Genomic DNA, 27,623 nt, shown 5'->3' with positions numbered 1-27,623 from the left:
TAATCAGTGTCCAAGAGATCTACCATGTTGGATACCACTAAAATAAGAGGCTTGCATAAGTCATGTATCAGATGTGTCAATCTCCAATTGTGCTCTTACAGTGTGCAAGAGCTGGACTTAATCCTGGATGCAGGTCGTACAGAATTGGCTCTGAGAAGTTCAGTGGCATCTTTTAGCCAGCATTTGAATTTTCAGTACTGTAGGAGATGTTGAAATTTATTTCACAATATTCTTTTCACATGCTGAATAATGTTACCTGATAATTTTCAGAGAAGTGTTGAGTATAAACTGATTAAATCCCATAAATAGTGCCAAGCTGGGTCAGGATATATTGAAGCGATCTAACATACAGGCTTCAGAAGACCAAAAGCATATTCTGAAATGTTGAGTGCATTCAAAGATGTAACATACTAAGCTTATTTCCCGTTTTCAACTATTCTGTTTGCACTTTATTACAGCGCGCTGCCCCTATTAACATGAAACATTTCCACATGGTTGCTAAGTACTGTTCTGCAAGTTCACCCTTTAAAAATCAGATGGGGGAAGAGCACCAGACCAAGATTGTAAGTTGTGGCAACTGGCAGGATGAGTGCTTTCCTGAACACTTGTACACACATTTACTCTGTTATACTCATGTGCGTGGATATATATATTTATGTATGCACACACAACATTGCGCATGTCACTTCTTTCAGTTGAGAATACAGATGATTATTGTTACAGAAAATTTCAAGTGCACAAATTGGCAGTTTGCTGCGTTTTGGAGCAAGGCAGGAACAGCTTGTTTTTAAACTCTGTTAAAGATCCGTCACGTTTGCTGTCAATATTTGTTTATGTTACAGAAAAAAAATACACGGCTGCAGCTCAAACTTCTAACAATCCAAAGCTCTGTTTCCCAATTAGTACTTTAAATATTTATTGGAGACTGTACTGATATTTTGGGGGTGGCCAGAGAAATATATGGTTGCATTGCCAAGTTCTCTCTCCATCTCTATTTAATTCTCTGTTGCTATTTATTGTGAGAGTGTCTTTTTCTCTTTCACACTTCCCTTTTTTCTCTTTTATACACTGTCTCTGTGGTGCCTGTATTGCATTAACTCCAGGATGAACTTTGCAATGTTCTGAGTTGTGGCTCTATTCATCCTGCTTTCCTGGCTGAAGTGGAAACATGAGGTTTTGAAGAAGGCAAAGTTTTCTTTAAAAGGTTGGGGTGGGGATGAATTTAAGAAAAGAAAGCCTTGGATGTTAACTATTACTATGAGGCTTATCTTGGAAACTAGAAGTGAAGTTGGTCTGGCTGAAATTTTGACAACTTCCCAGATTTATTTATGTAAGTGTTTACAATTAAATATTAGTGTGATATACATCATTACCTGCATGATTGTCTGTGGTATTTTTCAATCATTTAAAAATTAAAATAATTTTGATATTCAGATAATTTTATTAAGTCTTTTTGTTCATTACAAATTTTCTTTCTTACTGAAAATATTTCCATGTAGTTCAAGATATTACAGTTCAACATGGATTCCTGTTGCGTGTATGTGACTGATCTGTATAATAAAGCACCATTACTTATCTTACTTCCTGCATTCTTACTTAAAAGTCCTTTTGGTTGGATTATTTCTATTCCGTATGACTCTGTCTCTCATTCTGTTTAATGTCTATACGAATGATGTTCTAGTAGGCATTGTAAGGAGTTTTCTTTAAAAAGTCTGCAAGTATTGTGCTGTTTATTCTCATAAGTGGTTAGGTGTTGTTAACAGACACAGCTAGGCAGCCTCCTCTTGCCTTAACAATGGGCTGCCCACTTACAAATAATTTAGCAAAGTTTCAAGTGCTGCAAGCCTACAATAAAAAAAAACACAGAAGGTGGTGGAAGCGCACAACATTTGCATTAGCATCTAATAGGTTAACATTTCATGTATAAATCATGATCATTCTGAACCTATTCTACAGGTATATAATATCTAAAGGTAAATTCACAATAGTCCCAGACTGCTGTGTCACATAGAGAGAGACAACTAGCGGTGATGTTAACCAGTGGCTCACCACACCTTTGGCAAGGCTTAACCATTCAGGACCATTGTGGTAATCTCGGCCAGTACAGGAACTGAACTTGTACGATTGGCATCACACTGTGCTACAGACCAGCTGTCCAGCCAACTGAGCCAATCAACCCTCTCTGCAAATAGGTATCAAACTATATTATATATCAGACAAGAATATACAAAAGCTATAAATGTGTAAATCAGAATTCATAATAGAAACATATATAGTGCACGTATATTTAAGAATGTATAATAGAGATCAATACACACAAATATGCAAATAACTACTAATATTATGTTTAAAAGTTTGGTAGTATACTTGTGGATTGGGAGGCAGGAAGTTAGAATTTGATATTTGTGAAATGCTAGGTGGGGGGAAAGTATTGTGTGGCCCCTTTCAAGGATGATGTGTGTTTTCTATGCTTAGAGATTTAAACTGGAGTCCGTGAGCAGCAGCGTGTAAGTTTACAAGTGCACTGAGAGCACCTGAATTGAAGCATTTGTATCAAAAGGCCGTACAGTTAGCAGGCCAATCAGCAGTCTTTAATCAAGACAACAAGCTTTTGAATTTAGCCAATCAATTTGAACCAGGCAATTGAATACCAAAAACCAATTAAATTTAAATCTTATGATTTTGACAACACAGGGCCAATCCTATTGTAAGAAATATTGATATGTCATCAAGGGTATAAAAGAAGGGGGCAGTTCAATAAGGCCCCAGAGCTAACTGCCATCTGCCAGAGTTAACAGCCCTCAGCTCTCAACAGAGAATTGCTGGGTCTCACAGACTCCTCTATTTAGATTAGGTTAGATTCCCTACAGTGTGGAAACAGGCCCTTCGGCCCAACAAGTCTACACTGCCCCTTGAAGCATCCCACCCAGACCCATTCCCCTATAACCCACACACACCCCTGAACACTATGGACAATTTAGCATGGCCAATCCACCTAACCTGCACATCTCTGGACTGTGGGAGGAAACTGGAGCACCTGGAGGAAACCCACGCAGACACGGGGAGAATGTGCAAACTCCACACAGATAGTTGCCCGAGGGTGGAATTGTCCCTGGTGCTGTGAAGCTGCAGTGCTAACTACTGAGCCACCGTGCTGCCCCAACGTCTTAGAGAAAGCACCGTCTAAATAACCACAGGACCCACAGTACAACTAGCTAGCACACGTGACAGAAGAGTTGATGGAGAAAGCACAGAACATTCCAGAAGACGTAATCTGGCTGTAATTTCGAAAGACTAAGTTTTTTTCATACAGTAGTGGGGATTGTATTATTGGAACAGCATACCATTAGAATTTTGCTCTTTTTGGGAATAGTTAGAAGTGAGAAGGGATTTATCTGGTTTGTTGATAGTTTCATTAATTTCTTCACTGTTAAGAGTGAGATACATAAAATGTTAATTGTTGATTTTAAAGTGAGTGTCAGGGATTTATTTTATATAGCCACTAGAAGTTTTTGAAAGGCAGAGTACACCACTTTCACACTCCTTTTACAGATTATAGGGCAAGGTGCTTCTCTTTGGGTGTCTTAATTTTAGTTCTCAGAGGAAGTTCAACCCCCACTTTATAACAATTCAGATATCAACATACAGTTGGTAGCTTTAGAAGTAGTTTGGTGTAAGTCTAAAATACTCACGAGCAACAAGTGAAGTGGGCATTGATTTAGATATTCTCTAATTAATTTATTCAGGGATGCTATTACACACAGCTAGAACAGGTGAGACTTGAACCCTGGTCACCCGGCTCAAAGGCAGGGACATTGCCACTGCACCAGAAAACCCTAGACACCCAGTTACAATGTGACCCACAATGGCAATAGGTGGTCACAGTTATATTGCATGTTGACTGTCATCTTTCAAACAGGTTCAAGAAAATCACTGCATTTGCTGTGCAATATTCTGAAATGGTTCACTGTATACCATTGTTTCTACGATAAGTTAAAACTTGAGGACTTGTTTGCAACCAGGAGGATGCATCTTTGGAACATTATTAGCAAGTTTTTAAATTCATTCATGGGATATAGTGTCACTGGTTGGGTCAGCATTTGCTGCGCATCGCTTGTTACCCTTGAGAAGATGGTGAGCTACCTTCTTGATCTACTGCAGTCTATTTATGCAGGTGTACCAACAATGCTGAGATTTTGACCTAGCGACACTGAAAGAATGATGATATGTTTCCAAGTCAGGAAGGGAACTTGCAGGGGGTGGTGTTCCCATGGATCTGCTGCCTTTGTTCTTCTGGATGGGAGAGATTGTGGGTTTGGAAGGTGCCACCAAAGTAGCCTTGATGAGTTTCTGCAGTGTGTGTTGCAGCTTGTACACATTTACGGTATTGAACATTGGTGGTGAAGGGATAGGATGTTTTTGGATGGGGTGCCACTCAAGTGGACCTCTTTGTCCTGAATAGCACCAAGCTTCTTGAGTGTTTCTGGACCTGCACTCACCCAGGCAAGTGGGAAGTATTCTATCATACTTCAGATTTGTGTCTTGTAGATAGTAAATAGGCAGTGTGTTAGTTGTGGCAGAGTTCTCAGCCTCTGACCGCTCTTGTAGCCGCTATACTTACAACTGGCTTGTCCCATTCAGTATCTGGTCATTGATGGTGAGGTTACATTTTATAGCTTTTGTATAAAATAGGATATTATTGTTCAATAAAGTATTTTTACTTTATGCCCATTGTCACTCTTGACAACTAGAAAGGGTGCAATAGCTCAGCAGGTCTGGCAGCATCTATGGAGGAGAAAACAGAGTTAATGTTTCGGGTCCAGTGACCCTTCCTCAGAACCGTTCTCTGTTTTCTCCTCCACAGTGCTGCCAGACTTGCTGAGCTTTTCCAGCAACTTTGTTTTTGTTCCTGATTTACAACATCCATAGTTCTTTTGGTTTTTAGAAAGGGTGTGATGTTTGGCAATGTAATTTGATCTCAACTTAACATCTCTGGCCCATGCTATATGTGCCCAGCTTGCTGTCTCCTGACCAGCAAACAATGTGCAAGTGGCATGTCTTTTCACTAGCTCCAATACTCCTCTCCCATGTATGCACATTGCGTGTGTCCGTGTCATCTTGTGTTTAGCATTGAAAATAATTTGCCAAAACCTAACTCAGCTAACACTTCAAAGACTTATAAAAAGAGCCTAGTGATATTCACCTCTCAATTATACACAGAACCCCAAGGCCTTTTCATGTTTGTCCAAAAGAATCAATAAAATCTTCAGATGGAAAGATCAGCCCTCAGGCTTTGCGGAGAAATATTCAGCTATTGCAGCAAATTAACACTTGCATAGCCAAGTGATTACTCATATATTCACTCTCTCCAGTTCTGTTCATAGATTATGTTGATGGAACTAGTTCATAGCACACATATTAACCGGGGAAAATAGCTCACTGCTCTCCCATTGAAAATGTACGAAGTCTGAAAGGCAATATTAATACAGGTGTAAGGCATACAATACATATGAGAGATGTGCAGCATCCATGCAAAAGGAGAGTGAATACAGAGCACATGATCAACAACTGCTTCTATTGCTCAATTATTATTATTATTCAACCCATGGCCTCCCAACTCAAAGGTAAGTCACTACCACTTGCCACAAGTCTCAGTTATGACTTACTAATCAAATTGCAAATGCCCATAATATGGATTTCCAATTGGTGTGGGTCTTAACTAAACTATTGGACAACACTGTTGTGAGTTATTTTATCATTGACCCAGAAAGGTTGATGTTCATCGGCAAAGGTTCAATGAAAATCCTTCCAAATGCTACAAGAGACTACTTCTATAAGTCCAGGCTGCATTTACACAACAATTACAACATTGGTACAAAAGTGGTTTCACATTCCACAAGCACTAGTACAGTTGTACCAGCTTTAATTTTGGAGCAAAGCAGTCAGGGATTCCCTGGAGGATAAAATTCCCCCACTGCTTCATTCCAAACCAAGTCTAACCCTGATACGCAAAGTTTTTTGTGCCTGTACAAAGTATTTGCACCAACAGTATTGTTGTAATTCCAAATGCTGATTTGATGCTGCATACAGCCTCCCAAAATGATTGTAAACTAATTCCATCTCCATATATTTTGAAACCGCATTTGAGTTTGCTATTTTATTGGGATTTTTCAATAACTGCAGCAATGGTTTGATAGTGTTGATCCTCATCAGTCCTTTCTAGTTGTGAGAGACACAAGATGAAATCTATTCCCGTCCTCAAGCTTTGGTTCTTAACAACAGAGGTGATGACACCACATAGCTCACGATATCTGCATTTCTTATGTTCATCATCTAGATAATTTCTTCACATGGTTTCCTGTTAGTCTCAGGAGCTCCCTTCCTCAATACTGCAAACTAACAACTCACAGTTGACATGACTTGCTTATTCACTGAAGATGACCAGCATTGCTGAGTTAGGATTAAGGTTTGCTAGAAGGATACTAGAGACATTCCTAACTCTTTGTCATTAATAACGATACAGGCCATATCCGTTTGCCAAAACATTATCATGCCATGGTTGGAGACTACTTTCTGACCAGTTCTCTGCACTGTTAAAAATAGCTGAGGTTGCTTGTAATGTGAATAAATCCATTTATTTTAAAAATGTATCAAAGCGCAGGGCTCGACATTGTGATCCAACACCTGACATGTTATTCTATGACACACAAGTATTGATTTCAGACATTGTTCAATATATTTTAGTGTGAGTAAGCTGTGCTTCTTCTGTGAAACTGCCTACAAAAAATGATAAACATTGCCTTTCCAGCCAAGTAGGCCCATCTCAATTTAGTGGCAAGGCCAGCCAGGAAGAGTAGATTCTTTTTTCAAGCTGGAATAGATTTGTCCTTTCCTTAGAATATTTACAGACAGTTCTACATCAGTCAGGCTACCAATGGCTTGTTGAATGTGCTCAATACATTTATGGAAACTAGAATTCCTGGTAAAATTGAAAAAAGAATCATTGGACAATGCAGGTGGATACCTTTCAAGAATACCTTGTATTCAAGTGTCTCTTGCATTGATGATTGACTTTTTATAGGGCAGAATGGTTTGGAACTACAGTCCCGTACACTGTTGTTTGGTTAACCTTCTGCACGCCCTTAAAGTATCTGCTATACCCATGTTATTATTTCATTGAACTGAGAGGGCAGGCAAGTGTACGTTTTGTACGTTAATTACCTCTGGATAATGATGCTGCACAGTGATGCCCAGATACCCCTATTCTGAGAAGACAGAGAGTAGCAGAAAGAGAATAGTTCAGAAAATGGACAGAGCATAATGGAGTCTGGGAAATGTGGTCTATGGCAACATAGGTGCCAGAATTGGGCAATAAGTGCAGTGAGGCCCATCTCAATGTGATGATTATTTCACTCCATCTCTTAGGCTTTTTACAAGTGGCATGGCAAGATTCTTGACAGGCAACAGCAAGATGCCAATTGGCAATCATTATTGATTGTTAAATGCCTTGTAAATGCCACAACTTGTCTCAGTAATATTCAGAATCCCATCTTTCCAAACTCACTAGACAGGCTTGACGTTGGGAAAACTTGACATGGAAGTCAGATCGGGTACAAGCACCAACATGTTCCATGGACACCCGCCACGTGCACCCCACATGCACAGACATTGGCACCTGACATTTGCCATCCACTAAGACTCCTCAAGGCACATCTCTGATCCACTGAAAGAACTTCTCTACACTTCAGGCTGCACTGATAACTCGCACTATAATGCTGCATCAAGGGCGTTGTCTGGTCCAGATCACACATCCAGCTCATGGACTGCACCATGCTGCGTCTCCAGGCCCTCAGCCAAAGATACCAAGCTCATATTACTGCTCTCTTGCCATTTAGTACTGATAGAAAGCCAGGAGGTTTGTAATATTTATCAGCAGGCCGCTATCGAGTCAAGGGAAATAGTAAGTCAGGAGCTGCCTCCCACACCAGTCAAAGATCTGCGCGGAGCAGTCAGAGTCAGGAATGTCTCCTCATGAGGGATGGAGAGACAAATGGCAGGCAGCACACCATCCATCTTGACTCTTTCTGCTCTATTGTGGGCTGTTATCCTCATGGAGTGAGACAGAGAGACAGATATTAAGGAGCTGAAAGTGGGTGCCACAGCTGTTATTTTTATTGCAGGTGGAGAGGTGTCACAAATGAGTGAATAGACAGTGCTTAGGGCATGCAGGGTTAGTGCTGCTGCCAGAGTTGGGGTGGATAACAGCAAATGAGGGCAGACGTTGCAGGCAGTCGTGAAAGTGATTGATCTTGACCCATGGTGGGAAGTGGGTAGTGAGTGTGAGGCATTGGAGAGAAGATGATGAGGTCACTGGCCTTCTTCCTACAGTGCTGTGCTTTCTTCCAGATGGCTTAGACTGTTTTAATCCAGGTGTCAGCCCTGGACCAGGCTGGCATGGTCCGGTGTCAGTGGCATTCACTGCTGGTCCTGGGGAAGAGAACATCCCGTTTCTGCACTACCCCATCCAGCAGGAATTCCAGGTCCCTGCCTACATAATGAAACATGAATTTCTCCTGATTGCCATGTCTGGGACAAATGTTGGGAACTGTGCAGGACTGCCCAGACTTGTCTGGGTGCACAATGAACTTTTAAAAATGGCACAAAGGATGCTGGTGAATTTTGGGATATCTGGTGAGTGGTAAATTGTTCCAGGAATGGCGCATGACAAGATGAGTCTGGAATCAGCTGTGAAGGACGCCAAAGGGACACGGCAGGTAGTCATGAGGCAAGTTTGATAAAGATATGGTGAGAAAACTCATTCAGCCTGGCAGCAAAAAAAAACATTCCAAAACCTCAAAGCAATTCAGACTCAGCTAAAAGAAAACGCAACATTCAGCCGACCGACTCTGATTAGATGTCACACAAGCCAGTCAGAAACTGGAGTATGAGCCAACAGAGGCACAGAGGTGAAATAACCCCATGTAGGCTGGTATCCTGTCACCAGCTAACCCTTTGTTGAAATGTGGCGAGCCTTTGACACTGATCCAGCTCCCTCAGAGCCAGCTCTCAGAGTGAACAGAGCATCTGACACGCCGGATTAACAGCCCCAATCAGGGAACTCATGTTCTATGGGTGCACCTGGCTACAATCACTATATCCCTCCCCCTCTGAATCTGATAGCATAGAGTCCTACAGCACAGAGACAGGCCTTTCCATTCAAACTGGTCCATGCAGACCAAAATGTCCATTCAGACTAACCCCATTTCCCTGAACTTGGCCCATATCCTTCTAAACCTTTTCTATCCACGCCTTTGTCCAAATGCCTTTTAAATGTTATTGATGTACCCACTTCAACCGTTTCCACTGGCAGCTCATTCCATATGCGTACCACCCGCTGTATAAAGAAGTGACCCCTCAGTTCCCATGTATTCTTTTCCCTCTGACCTCAAACTGATGCCCTCTTGCCCTCAATTCCCCGACCCTGGGAAAAAGACTGAGTGCATTCACCCTATCCATGCCTCTCATCATCTTACGTGCTTCTATAAAATCCATCACCCCCTCCTCAGTCTCCTACGCTTTAAAGATAAAAGCCCTAGCTTGTCAAACCCCTTCCTATAACTTGGTCCCTTGAGTCCTGGCAACATCCTTGTAAATTTCTTCTGCACTCTTTCCAGTTTAATAACATCCTTCCAATAGCAAGACGATCAAAACTGAACACAATACTCCAAGTGTGACCTCACATCCTATACAAGTGCAATGTAAGTTCCTGACTTCTACATTCAGTGCCCTGCCGAGGCCAGTGCACCAAAAGCCTTCTTCAATGCCCTGTCTACCTGTGACTCCACTTTCAGAGAACCGTGGACCTGAACTCCAACTCTTCCACTACACTCTTTAATGCCCTACCATTCACCATGAAACTACTACTTAGATTTGACTTTCCAAAATGCAATACTTCACACTTATCTATGTTAAACTCCATTTGCCATTCCTTGATTCACTTCCCTAGCTGATCAAGATCCTGCTGCAATTTCTGATAACCTTCCTCACTGTCCACAAAACTGCCTATTTTGGTGTCATCTGCAAGCTTACTAATCTTGCCTTGTACATTCTCATCCAAATCATTGATATAGATAACAAACAGTCATGGGCCCAGCACCGACCCCTGAGGTACACCACCAGTCACAGGCCTCCAGTCCAACAAGCATCTTCCACTATTACTCTCTGTTTCCTACTATCTAGCCAATTGAGTATACAATTTACAAGCTCTCCCTGGATTTCATGCAATCTAACCTTCCATAGCGGCCTACCAAGTAGACCCTTATCAAAGGCCTTACTGAAATCCATATTTGGTACGTCTACCACCCTCTCCTCATCAACCTTTGTTGTCACTTCATCAAAGAACACTAGCAGCTTTGGGAGGCATGATCTCCCACGTACAAAGCCATGCTGACTATTCCTAATCAAACCCTGTCTCTCCAAATGCATGTACATGTTATCCTTCAGAATCTTCTCAAGTAATTTACCTATCACCGATATTAGGCTAACTGGTCAATTGTTCCCAGGTTTTGTTTTGTAGTCCTTCCTGAGTAAGGGCACAACATTCGCTACGCTCCAGTCTTCCGGGACCTCACCTGTGGCTAACAATGATGCAAATATATCAGACTGGGTCCCTGCAATTTCTTCGCTAGCGTCTTGCAGGGTTCTTGGATGTTTCTGGTCAGGTCCAGGAGATTTATCCACCCTCATGCGTTCTAATACTTTCAACACCTCTACTGCGATATGGACTGTCACCAAGATATTGCCACTAACTTCCCCAAGTTCCCAAGACTTCATGTCTTTCTCCACAGTAAACACAGAGGAGAGATATTCATTGAGGACCTTGCCCAACTCCTATGGTTCCACACATACTTGTTCACTTTGATCCTTGAGGGTCCTAATCTCTCTCAAGTTATTCTTTTTCCTTTAATATACATAAAGAATCTCTTTGGGTTCACCCTAATCTTCTCAGCCAAAGCTATCGCATGCACCCTTTTCACCCACCTGCATCCCCTACACACCACCAGGGATTCCTTTGATCCCAGCTGCCTGTACCTGAGCCATGCCTCCTTTTTCTGGTCAATGTCCCAATATCTCTTGTCATCCAGGGTTCCCTACTCCTGCCAACCTTGCCCTTCACCCTCACAGGAACATATAGACCTTGAACTCTAGATATCACACTTTTAAAGACCTCCCTTTTGAGAGAGGTCCCTTTGCCTGCAAACAAACTACTCTAAACAACACCTGCAAGCTCCTGTCTAATTCCACCAAAATTTGCCCTGCCCCAATTTAGAACTTGAACCTGTGGATCAGTTTTGTCCTTCTCCGTAACTAGTTTAAAATTAATAGAACTATGGTCACCACTCCCCAACTTCACTTCAGTCACCTGTCCTGCCCTATTTCCCGACTGTAGGTCAGCTTTTACCCCTTACCGAGTAGGTCCGTCAATACATTGCTTGAGAAAACTTTCCTGAACATTATTAACAAATTCCACCCTGTCTAAGCCCTTAACACTATGGCAGTCCTGGTCGATGTTCGTAAAATTAAAACCCCCACTATGACAATCCTATTGCTCCTGCAAGTCTTCTCAATCTCCCTGCATATTTATTCCTCTAATTCCTGTTAACTATTTGGGGGCCTATAGTATAACCCCAATAATGTCACCATTCCCTTCTTATTTCTTATGTCCACCCACAAAGACTCACTGGATGATCCCTCAGTTATTTCATCTGTGATACTCCCCTTAATCAAAAATGCATCTCCCTCTCCCCTCTGTCCTCCACCTCTGTCCTGCCTAAAGCATCTGTACCCTGGCATATTAAGCTGCCAGTGCTATCCCTCCCTTAGCCATGTTTCTGTAATGGCATAGGCCAGTTCATTTTTTCCTAGCTTGTCCTGGGGTGTTTTAGCACCGAGTCAGGTTCTTTCGGTTCTGCCTCTGACATGGGTTGTGTGTAACACACTGTAGCTTGCCTCTCGCGTCTGGAGCCTCACGGAAGAAATTCATTCTCTTCTTCAGGCAGCAAAAGTATCGAGGCGGCGACATCTGCGATGTCAATCTCAGATTGAGGGAGACAGAGAAGCCACGGTTTTTGGAACAGTCGGAATGGCGGTCAAAGAACTGGGCATGTTTTACTCCTGCATAGTTTGCGAATTTGCAGATTTCATATGGTCTACATGCTTGTTCAGGACCATCACACCTACTGAACTTTATTTGTCACTTGACTTGACCTTGTGTCTACCAGTCTCTTACCCATGCAGGGCCATTTCCGAGGTTATAGAGTCAGAGAGTCATACAGCACGAAAACAGACCCTTTGTCCAACAAGCCCATGCCGAAGATAATCCCAAACTAACTTAGTCCCACCTGCCTCCTCCTGGCCCATATCCCTCCAAACCTTTCCTATTCATGTGCTTATCTAAGTGTCTTTTAAACATTGTAACTGTGCCCACATCCACCACTTCCTCTGGAAGTTCATCCCACACACGAACCACACTCTGAGTAAAAATGATCCCCCATGACTTCTTAAAATCTCTCCCCTCTCGCCTTAAAAATATGTCCCCGCTAGTCTTGAAGCCCCCACCCTCGGGAAAAGACACCTACCATTAATACTATCTATACTCCTCATGATTTTATAAACCTCTGTGAGGTCACTTATCAACCTCCTACACTCCAGTGAAAAAAGTCCCAGCCTATCCAGCCTTTCTTCATAACCCCAACCTTCCATACCCGGCAACATCCTGGTAAATCTCTTCTGAACCCTCTCCAGCTTGATAATAACCTTCCTATGACAGGTCAATCATAACAGGACACAAAACTCCAGAACAGGCCTCACCAATGTCATGTACAACCTCAATATGACTTCCCAACTCCTATACCCAAATGATCGAGCAATGAAGGCAAGCATGCCAAATGCATTTTTAACCACACTGTTAACATATGGCACATACTTCAAAGAATTATGTACCTGCACCCCTAGGTCCCTCTGTTCTACAACACTACCCAGGGCCCTACCATTAATTATATACACCCTGCCCCTGTTTGTTGTATCAAAATCGAATACCTTGCATTTATTCATCTGCCATTTTTCAGCTCATTGACCCATTGGATCAAGATTCCTTTGTAATCTTAGAAAACCTTCTTCATTGTGTGTTATGCCAACAACTCTAGTGTTGTCTGCAAACTTACTAACCATGCCTTCTATATTCTCATCCAAATCATTTCTAAAAATGACAGACAAAAGAGGACCCAGAACGGACCCCTGTGGAGTGCTGCTCGTCTCAGGCCCCCAGTCTGAAAAGCAACCTTTTATCATTACTCTCTGTCTCCTGCTGTTAAACCCAATTATGTATCCAATTGGCAAGCTCACCCTGAATCCCATGTGACCTAACTTGACCAATTAGTCTACCATGCGGAACCTTGTCAAAGGCTTTACTAAAATCCAAATAAACAATGTCTATGACTCTGCCCTCATCAAGCTTTTTGGCAACTTGTTCAAAAAACTCAGTTAAGTTTGTGAGACACGATTTTTCTCACACAAAACCATGCTGACTATCCGTAATCAATTTTTGCCTCTCTAAATGATTATAAATCCTATCTTTTGGATTAACCTCCAACAACTTACCCACCATCAAAGTTAGGCTCACAGATCTATAGTTCCCAGGCTTGTTCTTACATCCCTTCACAAAGACACAACATGAGCCACTCTCCAGTCATCTGGCACCTCACTCGTAGTTATAGATGATGAAGTACTTCTGCAAGGTGTCCCGCAATTTATTCCCTAAATTCCCACAACATTCTGGGATACATTAGATCAAGATCCGAAGATTTATCCACCTTTATATTCTCTAAGACCTCCAGAATGTCCTCTGCTGTAATGTGAACTGATTTTAAAATATCAATATTTATTTCCCTGAGTTCTGTAGCCTGTATTTCCTTCTCCACAGTAAAAACTGATGCAAGATATTCATTCAATATCACTCCCATCTCCTGTGATTTCTTTGATCTTTAAGGGGCCTTCCCTCTTTCTAGTTACCTTCCTACTCTTAATGTACTTATAGAATCTCTTTGGATTATCCTTCACCTTATCTGCCAATGCTATCTCATATTCCATCTTTGCTTTCCTGATTTCCTTCTTAAGAATGCCCCTACACCCTTTATATTGATTAAGAGATTAATTTGAACCCAGTTGTCCATATCTACGGCTCTTGTTTATTCTTGACTAGAACCTCAATATCTTTATTCATCCATTGTTCCTTAATCTTACCAGCCTTACCTTTCACTCTAACAGGAACATATTGCCTCTGAATTCTCGTCATCACACTCTTGAAAGCCTCCCACTTGTCAGATTTCCTTTTACCTGCAAATCAACTTTTGAATCCAATCAACTTTTGTAAGTTCTCGTCTCATACCATTAAATTTTGCCTTACTCGGATAAAAACCTTTAACTTTTATGGAAGGCTTATCCCTTTCCATAAGTATTTTAAAACTAATAAAATTATGGTTGCTAGACCCAAAGTGTTTCCCTACTTTCATCTCAGTCACTTGCCCTGCCTTATTAACCAGGAGAAGGTCATGTTTTATACCATCTCTAGTGGAAACATCCACATATTGATAAAGAAAATTTTCTGGAACACATTTGACAAATTCTTCATCAACCAAGCCTTTAACTCTATGGTAGCCCCAGTCAATATTAGGAAGATTAAAATCCTCATAATTACAGTCTTGTCATATACATATATATTTGAGATCTCTTTGTATATTTGTTTCACCATTTCTTTCTGACTATCAGGGTGATCTTTCCTTTATTTCTCATTTCTACCCATGTATTTTCACTGGACAATTTTTCAGAAATATCTTGTCAAGTTACAACAGTAATATTTTTCCAACACCAAACTTCATCCCCTGACATAAATTGTCTCACTCGCTTAGCCTCCCAGACAACATTTCAACTTGTAATTATACACACTTAGAATTTCAGCCCACTGTTGAAGTCGGCCTGAAGCTATGGATGACGTTGCTTTGCCCTCTTTGAATAGATTTAGCAGGGGTTTGTGGTCCGTTAATCTTATCAATTTATGTCCGTAAATGTATTGGTGGAGCCTCTTGACTCCAAATATGACCACCAAACCTTGCTTCTCTATCTGGGAATATTTACGCTCTGCATTAGCTAAAGTCCTGGATGCATATGCTATTGGGCATTCCTCTCCATTGGGCCACCTATGAGCTAATTATACGCTGATGCCATATTGGAAGGCATTTCATGTCAATACCAGATCTCATTTGGTATCACAGTGAGCTTACAGGATAATAGCTGTTTCTACACTTCCTGAAAAGCTATGGCTTGGTTATGGGACCATTTCTAAGGCTAACACTCTTCTTTAAGAATTAATGCAAAGCTGCCAGGATGGAGGCCAGGTTATGTATGAACTTTCTGTAATAATTCACCAGCCCAAGGAAAGACCTAAGCTGTGGGAGCCAGGGCACCTTTGATCACCCTCACTTTATCTTCCAAAGGGTGTAACCCAGTCTTATCGACTCTCTAGCCAAAGTAGGTCACTTGGGGAGGGCATGGGGCATGTATTTTTCCCTCCTAAGGTGTACATCTGCCTGAGAGAAACAAAGTCTAAGGACTCTGTCCAAGTTCTCTCAGTGCTCCATGTTGGTCTTCCTTGTTATTAACACATCATCGAAAGAAATGGTGATCTGGGGAAGACTGTGTAAAATGTTCACCATCATGGGCTGGAAAATGGCACAGACTGATGATACGCCAGTGGCAGTCTCATATACTGGTACAAACACTGATGGGTATTAACTGTAGCAAAATTCTGGGAATCCTCACCGAACCGCAGTTGCAGGTACACATGGCTCATGTCCAGCCTTGTGAAGGACAGACCCACTGCCAGCTTTGCATATGGACCCTCTATGTGAGGGACTGGGTATTTATCCCACTGTGAGAAGCGGTTTGTTTAAATACTCCCCGAAGTTGAACTGACCCATCAGGCTTCACAATTGGTACAACCGGGTGCTGCCCATCCCGCAAACTGGACCGGTTTGATGATTCCTTCACCTTGCAGCCTCCTGATTTCGGCCTCTACTTTGGCCCATAAGGCAAATGGCACTGGGTGGGCCTCGCAGGATCATGGGATTGCTTCCTGGTCAGCATGCAAGGTGGCGTTGGCTCCTCTGATAGTCCCTCTGAATATTTAATCAGGCAACCATTTTCTAATCGAGAAATGTTGAGCCAATCTAAGTGAATCTTTCTCAATTAATTTTGCCCCATCAACTTTGGACCTGAGCCTTTTACTGCCATCAGTGGTAACTGAACCAGTTGCTGCTCATGAGAGACTGGAACCAAAGTTGTACCTTTAATCTGTAGAGCTTTCCCGATATAGATTCTCAGTCTAGCTGAGGTCTTGCACGAACTTCAGGGTTGGAGTCCAGAGGGCATTTTGTTAACGAGTGGCTCTGCGATCACTGAAATGGCCATGCTGGTATCGACCTCCATTGGAACCAGGTGACCATTTAAAGACGGTCATTTTGATTGATTCTGATTTGGATGTTGCTAAGTAATTTAACTGCTCCAAGGTATATGGTGGTGGACTTCCCAGGATGCGTACTCTCCTGTACTGCCTGTTTGAATTCCAGTTGGGCTTCAAGTAATAGGCACTTTTACATCATTACATCATTAATCCCACATACCAAATGGACTCTCAGCATCTCATTAAGCATTAAATCAAAGTCACGTGCCTCTGCCAATTGTCTTAACCTCTTCAAAAATCCAGACTCAAATTCCCCTGGTTCTCGAATTGCTGAATTGCTGATACCTTCTCAGAATTAGAGGAGGCTTGTGGACACAGTGTTCCTTAAATAAACCTGTCAACTCTTGAAAGGTTTTAGTAAATGGTGACTTGGGGAAAGCTAGGCTCCTAATAACCAAAAAAGCTGTGAGTCTACAAGCTGTAGGAGAATTACTCATTGCTTTTCACCTGCCCCAATGTCATTCGCTCAAAAAAATACTGGGCCCAGTCTTTGACAGCAAGATCAAATGAATCAAGCTTCCCAAATAATGGCATCATGCCAGAAATGCTTACCCCAACTCAAAGATGACAATTGCGAGCGGATTTCTTCAGGAGCGTGTATTTTTCTTGTTGCTGCTAAACTAACTCCACAGAGGCCAGCATCTTGTTGCCAAGTAACCCTTTATTTACATGTGGAGAGTCCTTGACACTGATCTAGCTCCCTCAGAGCCAACTCTCAGAGTGAACAGAACCTCTGACGCTTGTGACGATGCTGTCAGTTTAAAAAGTTTATCATGTCCTAGATTTTTTTGAAGAGAGGTTGTAAAGGCAGAGATGCTGAACTAGCTACTAAAATTGGCTTAAATAAATAACTTAGAAGGCCTTTGGGTTTTTAAAAAATGGTTATAACAATGGAAGGGAAGTGGCCAGCTCTCGCAGACCAGGATTTCTAGCTTTTTTTTAGCGTTAGCGGTCAGATGCTGTTTGGGGTCTCAGAAGAGTTAGAAACTTTAGGAAATGATTACTAGTCATTAATTTCTCTGAAACCTCTCTTGATGTTGTTTCCTCCTGAATTGGAGAACTGCATGTAAGAACCTGTGTCTGAATTAACCTTTTTGCCATGAGGTGTGTTTACGGGATGTTACTATTTTGGAACAGTTAATTAGAAATAGGTGATGTTTCTATTATTCAGTTAAATTTTCCAATAGTTAAGTTATTCTAAATTCATCTTTCTTTATATTTTAATTGTAGTGCTTAAATAACTTGTGTTTTGTTCAACATCGAATGGCTTGACCGGTCGCGTAACATCTGAAACATACACCTCACATCTGCCTTTAAAATAAGAAACAGTTAGGGTCTAGACTACATCCTTAAAATATTTTCAGGAGATCAGGTCTGGTCCATAACACACTCCCGTTTATATCTGTCAGCCGGGGGATCCTGATTGGACCAGATTAACAGCAGTAATCAGGGAACTCATATTCTATGAGGTCCACTTGGCTGATCTTGTTACAATCATTACTAGAATGTAAGTGTGAATGAATTATTTTTGGCTACCTTGAGGGATAGGTGCCCTAAACTTTGTGCAAGCTTCCACTGGCCCTCAACTACCAATCATATCCAGGCCCTAACAGATTTGTTTATGCTCAAGGAAAAACACCTGAAGTTACACCACTGATAATTACACAGCAATGTGGAAAATTCTCAGGTGTGTCCTGTACACAAAAAGCAGAACAAATCCAACCCGGCCAATTACCACCCCTTCGGACTCCTCTTGATCATCAGTAAAGTGATGGAAGGTGTCAGTAACAGCACTATCAAGCAGCACCTAGTCAGTAATAACCTGCTCAGTGACGCCCAGTTTGGGTTCTGCCACGGCCACTCGGCTCCTGACCTCACTACAGCCTTGGTTCAAACTTGGATGAAAGAGCTGAATTCCAGAGTTGAGGTGAGAGTGATAGCTCTTGATATCAAGGCTGCATTCAACCGAGTGTGGCATCAAGGAGCCCGAGCAAAACTGGACTCAATAGGTCTTGGGGGCAAACTCTCCGCTGCTTGGAGACATACTAGACACAAAGGAAGATGGTCGTGGTTGTTGGAGGTCGGTCATATCAGCTCCAGGACATCTCTGTAGGAGTTTCTTAGGGTAGTGTCCTCAGTCCGAACATTTGATTCATCAGTGAGCATCTGCCCATCATTAGGTCAGAAGAGAGGATGTTCACTGATGATTGCACAATGTTCAGCACCTTTCGCAACTCCTCAGGTACTGAAACAGTCCATGTTTAAATGCAACAAGATTTGGACAATATCCAGGTTTGCGCTGAAATGCAGCAAATAACATTCGCATCACACAAATGCCTGGCAGTGACTATCTCTAACAGGACAGAATCTAACCATCACCTCATGACATTCCAAGACACTACCATTAATGAATCCCCCACCATCCATATCCTAGGGGTTAACATGGGCCAGAAACTGAACTGGACTAACCATATAAATGTTGTGGCTATGACAGCAGGTAAGAAGCTGGGAATACTGCAGCGAGTAACTCACTTCCTGACTCCCCAAAGTCTGTTCACCATCTATAAAATGGGAGGGTGATGGAATACTCCCCACTTGCCTGGATGGGTACAGCCCCAACAACACTCAAGAAGCCTGACACCATCCAGGACAAAGCAGCCCATTTGATTGGCATGACATCCACAAACACCCCACTCCCTCCATCAACAATGCTCAGTCGCAGCAGTGTGTGCCATCTACAAGATGCACTGTAGAAATTTTTCAACAATCCTTCGACAGCACCTTCCAGACCCATGACCACTTTCATCTCGATAAACAAGGGCAGCAGATACGTGGGAACACCATCACTCGCTGTTCCCCTCTAAAACAATCACCATCCAGGTTTGGAACTATGTCACCATTCTTTCAATGTCATTGGGTCAAAATCCTGCAACTCCTTTCCTGAGAGCATTGTGTGTCTCTATAGCACGTGAACTGCAGTGGTTTAAGACAGCAGTTCACAACCACCTTTTCAAGGGCAACCAGAGCTGGCCAATAAATGTTGGCCTAGCCACCAATGCCCGCATCCCCTGATTGAATTTAAAAAGGAATTTGTTGGAATCTCATAGGCATCTGAACAAAGTGGGCTATGGCAAAATGCCTGGCAGAGTCAGACAAGAAGTCCAACCAGACTGATCCCACTGTAGACACCGCGCTCAGGGACACACACCCAGCTCATGGACTGCACCAGGCTGTACCTCCAGCCTGTTCGTTTAAGCTTTTCGCAAGCAGTATGGTGAGTTTCTTGCGAAGCAGTGATAAGTTATCAATTAAGGGAGATTATAGCTTGTTAAATGCCTTGTGATGACCCAACTTGCCTCATTAATATTCAGCTTTCTCTCTGACCAAACTCGCCAAACAAATTCAACGTTGTGAATTATTCACATGGAAATCACAGCGGTACCTAGTGAATTCAGCTCACCATTTGCTCCAAATCAACTCCATGTTGGACATTAGATAACTATATCTCGAGACACGCTGTATGGGAACCAGCTTACAGACACCCCACATGCGTGGCCATTGACATCCAACATATGCCAGCCTCTAAGAACGTTCGTGGCATATCTCCACTTACAGGATATTTCTGCTGCACTCGGGTTGCACTGGGAAATCTCACTGTAATGCAGCAGCAAGGACACTGAGCTCAGGGACACACACCCAGCTCATGGACTGCACCAGGCTGTACCTCCAGCCTGTTCATTAGCTGTCACAGCACTCACTCACTCGCATTCAACCTGGATACTCACAGCATCTTTACCTTGCACTGCCTTCATTGTGCTTTGCCCTCCTCAGCACAGCCAGCAGGAACAGCAGCTCATTTTCCGCTTGGGAACCCTGCAGCCCAATGGTATCAATGTGGATTTCACCAGCTTCAAAATCTCCCCCTCCCCCCACTGCATCACAAAACCAGCCCAGCTCGTCCCCGCCTCCCTAACCTGTTCTTCTTCTCACCTATCCCCTCCTCCCATCTCAAGCTGCACCTCCATTCCCTACCTACTAACTTCATCCCACCCCCTTGACCTGTCCATCTTCCCCAGACTGACCTATCCCCTCTCTACCTCCCCACCTATACTCTCCTCTCCACCTATCTTCTCCTCTATCCATCTTCGATCTGCCTCCCCCTCTCTCCCTATTTATTTCAGAACCCTCTCCCCATCCCCCTATTCTGATGAAGGGTCTAGGCCCGAAACGTCAGCTTTTGTGCTCCTCTGATGCTGCTTGGCCTGCTGTGTTCATCCAGCTCCACACTGTGTTATCAAAGATACAAGGCTTCTGTCTTGACATGCTGTTCAGGGCAGACACAAAGGAAGGGAGCCTATTACAGTTGTCAGCAGTCGTCAGTCAAGTCCAGAGTGATAGCCCCTCCTCAGGGAGCCCCAGCACAGTAAGCCAAGGGCAGCCTCGCTATCAGTCTAGGGGTTTGGACACAGTCAGTCAGCGCCAGAATACTCTCCACATTAAGGGTGAGGAGCTGAATGTTGGACAGCCCACCACCTAACCTAATTCTTTCAGGCCTATTGTGGCCTGTTTTCCTCCTGGAGTGAGAGAGGGGCAGGTATCACAGGAGACGTAGTGGATGGCATAGTCTGCTGGTACAGGTGCCCTTGGTGAGTGAGTTGGCAGCACAGAGGGCATGTATGGTTAGTGATGTTGGGGATTGGGGTTGGTGAGAGCAACTGAGAGAAGATATTGCAGGGAATAGTGACAGTAGTACAGCGTGAGCCTTGCTGGGAGGTGGGCACAGTGGCAGAGAGAATATGAATGTGAGGTATCGGAGAGAAGATGATGGCACTTACACGGGTGGAGCAGAGATTAATAAGGTGGAAGGCTCAGTGGTTAGCACTGCTACCTCAAAGTGCCAGGGACCCACGTTTGATTCCACCCTTGGGCAACTATCTGTGTGGAGTTTGCAAATTCTCCCCGTATCTGTGTGGGTTTCCTCCGGGTGCTCCAGTTTTCTCCCACAGTCCAAAGATGTGCAGGCGAGCTAGAATGGCCATGCTAAATTGCCCTATAGTGTCAGGGATGTGCACGCTTGATTGGTTAGCCGTGGGAAATGCAGGGATTGGATGGGATGCTCTTCAGAGGGCCGGTGTAGACGCAATGGGCCAAAAAGCCAGCTTCCACACTGTAAGGATTCCACAAAATTAATTTTTACTTTCTTCCCACAGAGCTGGAAATTCCTCCAGACTCTGAGACCATTTTAACCTGGACCAGGCTAGCGTGGTCTGGTGTCTGGCATTTGCCGCTGGTTCTGGGGATACAAGCTGTCCTGTCTGTGCACTACCCCATTCAGTAGGAACTCCAGGTCCCTGCCTACACAGCAAAACATTGATTTCTCCCCTGTCTGCCACATCCAGTACAATGCTGGGAACTGTGCAGACTGTAGTTGGCAGATCGGACAATACTTCTCTGTATATATACGGACTTTTAAAGATGGTTCGGCCACAAGGGATGCGGTCAATTCTGGGATATCCAGCAGGTAATGATTTGTTCTGAGCATGCTACATGGGAAGGTGGGTCCAGAATCAAACATGATGGACTCCATTGGGGTAGGTAGTTCATGATGCAAGTTTAGTAAGATACTATGAGAAAGCTTGCTAGGCCTGTGGCAAGAATCCCTCCAAAAAGAACCCGACTGAATTTGAACGTAGCCAAAAAAACATAGGATTCAGCAAAAAAGCTTTGATTGGAATAAGTTCCCGTAGATTCTAAATATAAGTTCTTCTGACTTTGCAAAAAAAACTTTTTGATATTGGATTTTGGGAGTTCATCTTCCCACTGTTAATTATTGGCTTATGGCTGGTGGATTGGTGTGAATTGCTCTTCAGTGAACTAAATCAGATCTGCTTCTTCTCATTGCTTAATGGGACAAAGGCAAGATTGAAAGATTAACTCAGATGTCTGGAGCTTCAAAAATAATGAAGAAATATAGCTAGCTCTTAAAAGCAGAATGGATGGAAGAAAAAAATCTGCAATGAATCAACATTGCTTTTAACCTTCTCAATTCCAGATGCCACTTCTTTCTAGTGTCTTCCCCTACTTGTGATCATTGTTAAAGCCTTTCAGTGCTTGTTCCTGCTGCCAAACTGATTGCAGTCAGTCTTATTCCATGCCCCCAATACATACCAGCTGAGGACCATTCTCACGCTGCCCCTCATTGCAGCAAAATTTTCCAACTTCACAATCACGAAGAGGTTTATTCAAACAAGGTCCTTGCCCTGTAATATTGACAGTTTCTCCATGACCCCAACTTAGCTGCATTTATGGCTTGCTACTTCATCCCCAGCCACCTCTATAAAAATCGAGGCCACTCAGTCTGAGAAAGGCAGAGACAAAGGGAGAACCCAAGATCAGGACTTAAGAGATAGAAACAAGAATAACAAAGAGAAGAGAAACATGCAGAAAGAGGGAAATAACTCAGCCAAATTTTTGATTGATAATCACAGTTCAATTTGAGTTTATTAAACTCTCTGCTGTTTGTGTCTATATGCACACAAAACCCTGTTCGACCCACTGTGCTGACTAACCCGTATTGGTTCCCAGTCTGTCAACCCCTCTATTTTAAAATTGTCATCCTTGTTTTCAAATTCCTCGATAATTTCACCCTTTACGTCTTTGAATTCTTCTTCAGGCCATAACTCTCCGAAGTCTCTTTGTTCCAATTCTGGCTTCTTGCACACTGCTATTCCTAATCATTCCACTATTAGCCATTGTACCTCCAGTTCTCTAGGTCCGAATTGATGGAATTGTCTCCCTAAACTGCTCCATCACTCACTCTCTCTCCTCCTTTAAGATACTCCATAAAAACCATCTCTTCAACTACCTGTCCTAATATCTCCAAATGTGATTCAGTGGCAAATTTTGCTTGATCGCACTAATCTGAATCATCTTAGAAGATATTACAACATTAAAAATTACTAGTTGTTGTTAAAAGCTGTAACAGAGCTCTTTCAGTACATACAACAGAGAGTTGGCCCATTTTGTTGAATAAAGTTTTATTCATTTGATCAAAATTCAGCAAGTTTTAAATCCAGATCATCAAATATTTCAGAGCATTTTGAGTGAAATGCATAATTTTATCACATATTAAACTACATATGGCTGAGTTTAATCTAGCTACAAACATTTGGGTTTATAGTGCTGCTGTGGGAAAAACTGGTTGTGATTTGAATCATTTCCAGGATGTGCAGCACAATTCCAAATAAATGTTACAAACAAAGAACAAAAGAAAGTAAGAACAAAATTAAGGAAGTGCCTTTAACTGGCCAGGGTACAGAACTTCAAAGAAAAAGACTATTTGATACCATTGGAAAATGGATTCCTTCCACCTGCACCACACAAAGTGATGGCTGATGTGAAAAGAAAAGTTTCATTCTTTAGTATGGTGACTGAAACGAGTCTGGGAGATCAAAATGTTAGTTCACATACAACAGAACGAAATATTAAATATAGCCAGTTCGGCATTGACTCAGAATGTGTCTCTGTTTCAATTCTCTCCCTAACAGCAGTAGTGTAAGGTAAGATACAAGTCTAATAATGCTGACTGCCTTTTACTATAGACTTTTCGACTCGGAGATGTTTACAGCACAGAAGGAGGCCATTCACCTGGTCAACAAAAATCTGACTACACTTATCCTATTTCCAATTCTTGGCTGAAGGCTATGGCAATACAAATGAACATCTAAATAGGACTCAACCACACTTTGAGACAGTGAGTTCCGGGATTCGACCACCCTCTGGGTGAAAAAACGTCTACCTTCTACTTCTCACCTTAAATCTATGGACCCTGATCACTGAGCCCTATGAATTTACTAGGAATAGTAAAAGGGACCTTCCAATCCCCAGTATCCATGCCCCTCATAATCTTAGACTTCTATCAGGCCCCCCCTCAATCTTCAAATGAAACAAAACATCATAGATGCTTGAAATCTGAAATAAAAACAGAAATGCTGGAGAAACTCGGTGCTTTCTGTTTTTGCCCCTTTCATAGAATCGTAGAGTTGTACAGCATGGAAACAGACCTTCGGTCCAACTCATCTGCGCCAATCAGATATCCTAAACTGATCTGGTTCCATTTGCCAGCAACTGGCCCATATCCCTTTATCCCTTCCAGATGCCTTTTAAATGCTGTAATTGTATCAGCCTCCACAACTTCCTCTGGTAGTTCATTCCATACACACACCACCCTCTGGATGAAAAAGTTACCCCTCAGGTCCCTTTTACATCTTTCTCCTCTCACCTTAAACCTGTGCCCCTCTAGTTTTGTACAACCCACCCTGGGGAAAATACCTCGTCTATTCATCCTGTCCATGCCCCTCATGATTTTATAAACCTCTATAAAATAACCCCTCAGTCTCTGTCACTCCAGGGAAAATAGCCCCAGCCTATTCAGCCTCTCCCTATAGCTCAAACCCTGAAGTCCAGGCAACATCCTTGTAAATCTTTTCTGAACTCTTTCAAGTTTAATAACATCTTTCCAAAAGCAGGGAGACCAGAATTGAATGCAATATTCTAAAAGTGGCCGAACCAATGTTCTCTACAGCCGCAACATGGCCTCCTAACTCCTATTCTCAATGTTCTGACCAATGAAGGCAAGCTTACCAAACACCCTGTCTACCTGCGACTCCACTTTCAAGGAACTAGGTACCTGCGCCCTTAGGTCTCTAGTTGTTTTGTTCAGCAACACTGCCAGGGCTCTAACATTAACTGCTTAAGTCCTGACCCAGCTTGCCTTACCAAAATGCAGCACCTCACATTTATCTAAATTAAACTCCACCTACCACTCCTTGGCCCATTGGTTTATCTGATCACAGTCCCGTTGCACTCTGAGGTAACCTTCTTCATTATCCATTATACCTCCAATTTTGGTTCATCTACAAACTTACTGAACATACCTCCTATATTTACATACAAAACATTTCTATAAGTGACAAAAAGCAGTGGACCCAGCACCAAATCTTGCAGCACACCACTGGTCACAGGTCTCCAGTCTGAAAAACAACCCTCCATTACCACCCTCTGTCCCCTACCTTCAAGCCAATTTTGTATCCAATTGGCTAGCTCCCCCTGGAGTCCATGAGATCTAACCTTGCTAACCAGTCTACCACGCAGAACTTTATAGAACACCCGGCTGCAGTCCATATAGACAATGTTTACCATTCTGCCTTCAACAAAGCCATGCTGACTATCCCTAATCAGTCATTGCCTTTCCAAATACATGTAAATCCTGTCCCTCAGATTCCCCTCCAACAACTTACCCGACCTGATGGCAGGTTTAACCCAATATGGTTCCCTGGGTTTTCTTTACCACCTTCTTAAACACTGGCACCACATTAGCCACCTTCCAGTTTTCTGGCACCTCACCCACGGCTGTCAATGATACAAATATGTCAGCAAGGGGACCAGGAATCTCTTCCCTAGCTTCCCACAAGGATCTGGGATACACCTGATCAGGTCCCAGGGATTTATCTACCTTTATGTGTTTTAAGAACTCTAGCACCTCCTCTTCTGTAATGATCCTAGATTCCCTGCAGTGTGAAAACAGGACCTTCAGCCCAACAAGTCCACACTGACCCTCAGAGCATCCCACCCAGACCCACATTCTCCCCGTGTCTGTGTGGGTTTCCTCCGGGTGTCCTCCCACAGCCCAAAGATGTGCAGGCTAGGTGGATTGGCTGTGCTAAATTGCCCGTAGTGTTCAGGGGTGTGTGGGTAATAAGGGGATGGGTCTGGGTGGGATGCTCCAACGGGCGGTTGTGGACTTGTTGGGCTGAAGGTCCTGTTTCCACACTGTAGGGAATCTAATCTAATCTAACTCACTTAATCTACACATCCCTAAACACTACATGGCCAATCCACCTAGCCTGCACATCTTTGCTCTGTGGGAGGAAGCCGGAGGACCTGGACGAAACCCACGCAGACACGGGGAGAACATGCAAACTCCACACAGACAGTTACCTGAGGCTGGAATTGAACCCAGGTCCCTGCTGTTGTGAGGCAGCAGTGCTAACCACTGAGCCACCGTATCACCCCTTTTCCACAAATAATACAGGAAAAAACAGTACGATTTCTTCTCAAGACACAACTACTTATGTTCCCAAGTTCCCTCGCTTCCAAATCCTTTTCCACAGTACGTACTGATGCAAAATATTTGTTGGATGAGACAAATATCTTCTGTAGTTCCACACATAGATGGCCTTAATGATCTTTAATAGACCCGATTCTCTCCCATTCTCAACAGCAATGTTCTCAACCATTGCTGTTACAGGAAAAAGTTAACATCAGGGTGTTAAAAAAAATGAAGATTTTTGAGGGAGCTGGCTTATGAAATAATCTTAGCTTGCTTCTTTCCTTTGAAATGTTTAAATTCCTTGCCCTGGATAGAATCTTCTGAGTTAGGCGGGTATCTAGTGTACTGTCTGAAAGAGAGCCATCCCACTGACCATCAGGAAGAAGCTATTACAAAAATAATCTAATTCCTGAGCAACTATTAGACTAACACCATACATACCCTGCACAGATCAAATTCCACTTTTCCCAGACCACTTAAACCAAGCAGAGAGCTGACACCCTCCTCACCTCCATGGGACCCAAAGCCCAAACCCCACTCTGAACTTAAACACACTTGCCCCCTCCCCACCACACCTCCCCCCCACCCCAGCTCCAGACCTGAATCCCCTGCCACCACAGCCTAACCTCTTCGCTCCAGGATCTAACTCCTTTCACCCACCCCATCCATACCCGAACCACTTTCACCAGTCACCCTCCTCCAGACCCAAGCCCCCTTCAGCCCCAGACCTGAATCCTTGTTCCCCCTGCTCAGAACTCAAACCTTCAAAACTCTAAAGCTAAACCCTCTTTCCCCTTGCTTCAGGCCCAATCCCCCTTTCCTCCTGATCCAGGCTTGAACCCCATTCCTCCCCAGCTCCAGATACAAACCCCTTCCCCCCCAAGACCAAAACCCCCTTACCACCGGCTCCAGACCCAAATCGCCTTTCCTCCTGCT

General features: G+C 43.1%; 1 protein-coding gene and 1 long non-coding RNA gene across 2 annotated transcripts in view; one reads left to right on the top strand and one right to left on the bottom strand.

The window, feature by feature from the left end:
• Positions 1-1,451, top strand: part of LOC125448242 (complement C1q-like protein 4) — a 75,295-nt gene extending 73,844 nt beyond the window's left edge. The window contains exon 3 of the mRNA XM_048523382.1: positions 1,104-1,451. Coding sequence (XP_048379339.1) covers positions 1,104-1,125 — 22 coding nt within the window. The 3' untranslated portion in view covers positions 1,126-1,451. The remainder of the gene's footprint in view (positions 1-1,103) is intronic.
• Positions 1-27,623, bottom strand: part of LOC132207520 (uncharacterized) — an 82,341-nt gene that overhangs the window by 26,384 nt on the left and 28,334 nt on the right. The window lies entirely within an intron of this gene.

Source organism: Stegostoma tigrinum, chromosome X (genome assembly GCF_030684315.1).
Source record: "Stegostoma tigrinum isolate sSteTig4 chromosome X, sSteTig4.hap1, whole genome shotgun sequence".
Classification (NCBI taxonomy): Eukaryota; Metazoa; Chordata; class Chondrichthyes; order Orectolobiformes; family Stegostomatidae; genus Stegostoma; species Stegostoma tigrinum.
Note: the sequence above shows the minus strand (reverse complement) of the source record. Positions and strands in the feature narration are given on the sequence as shown.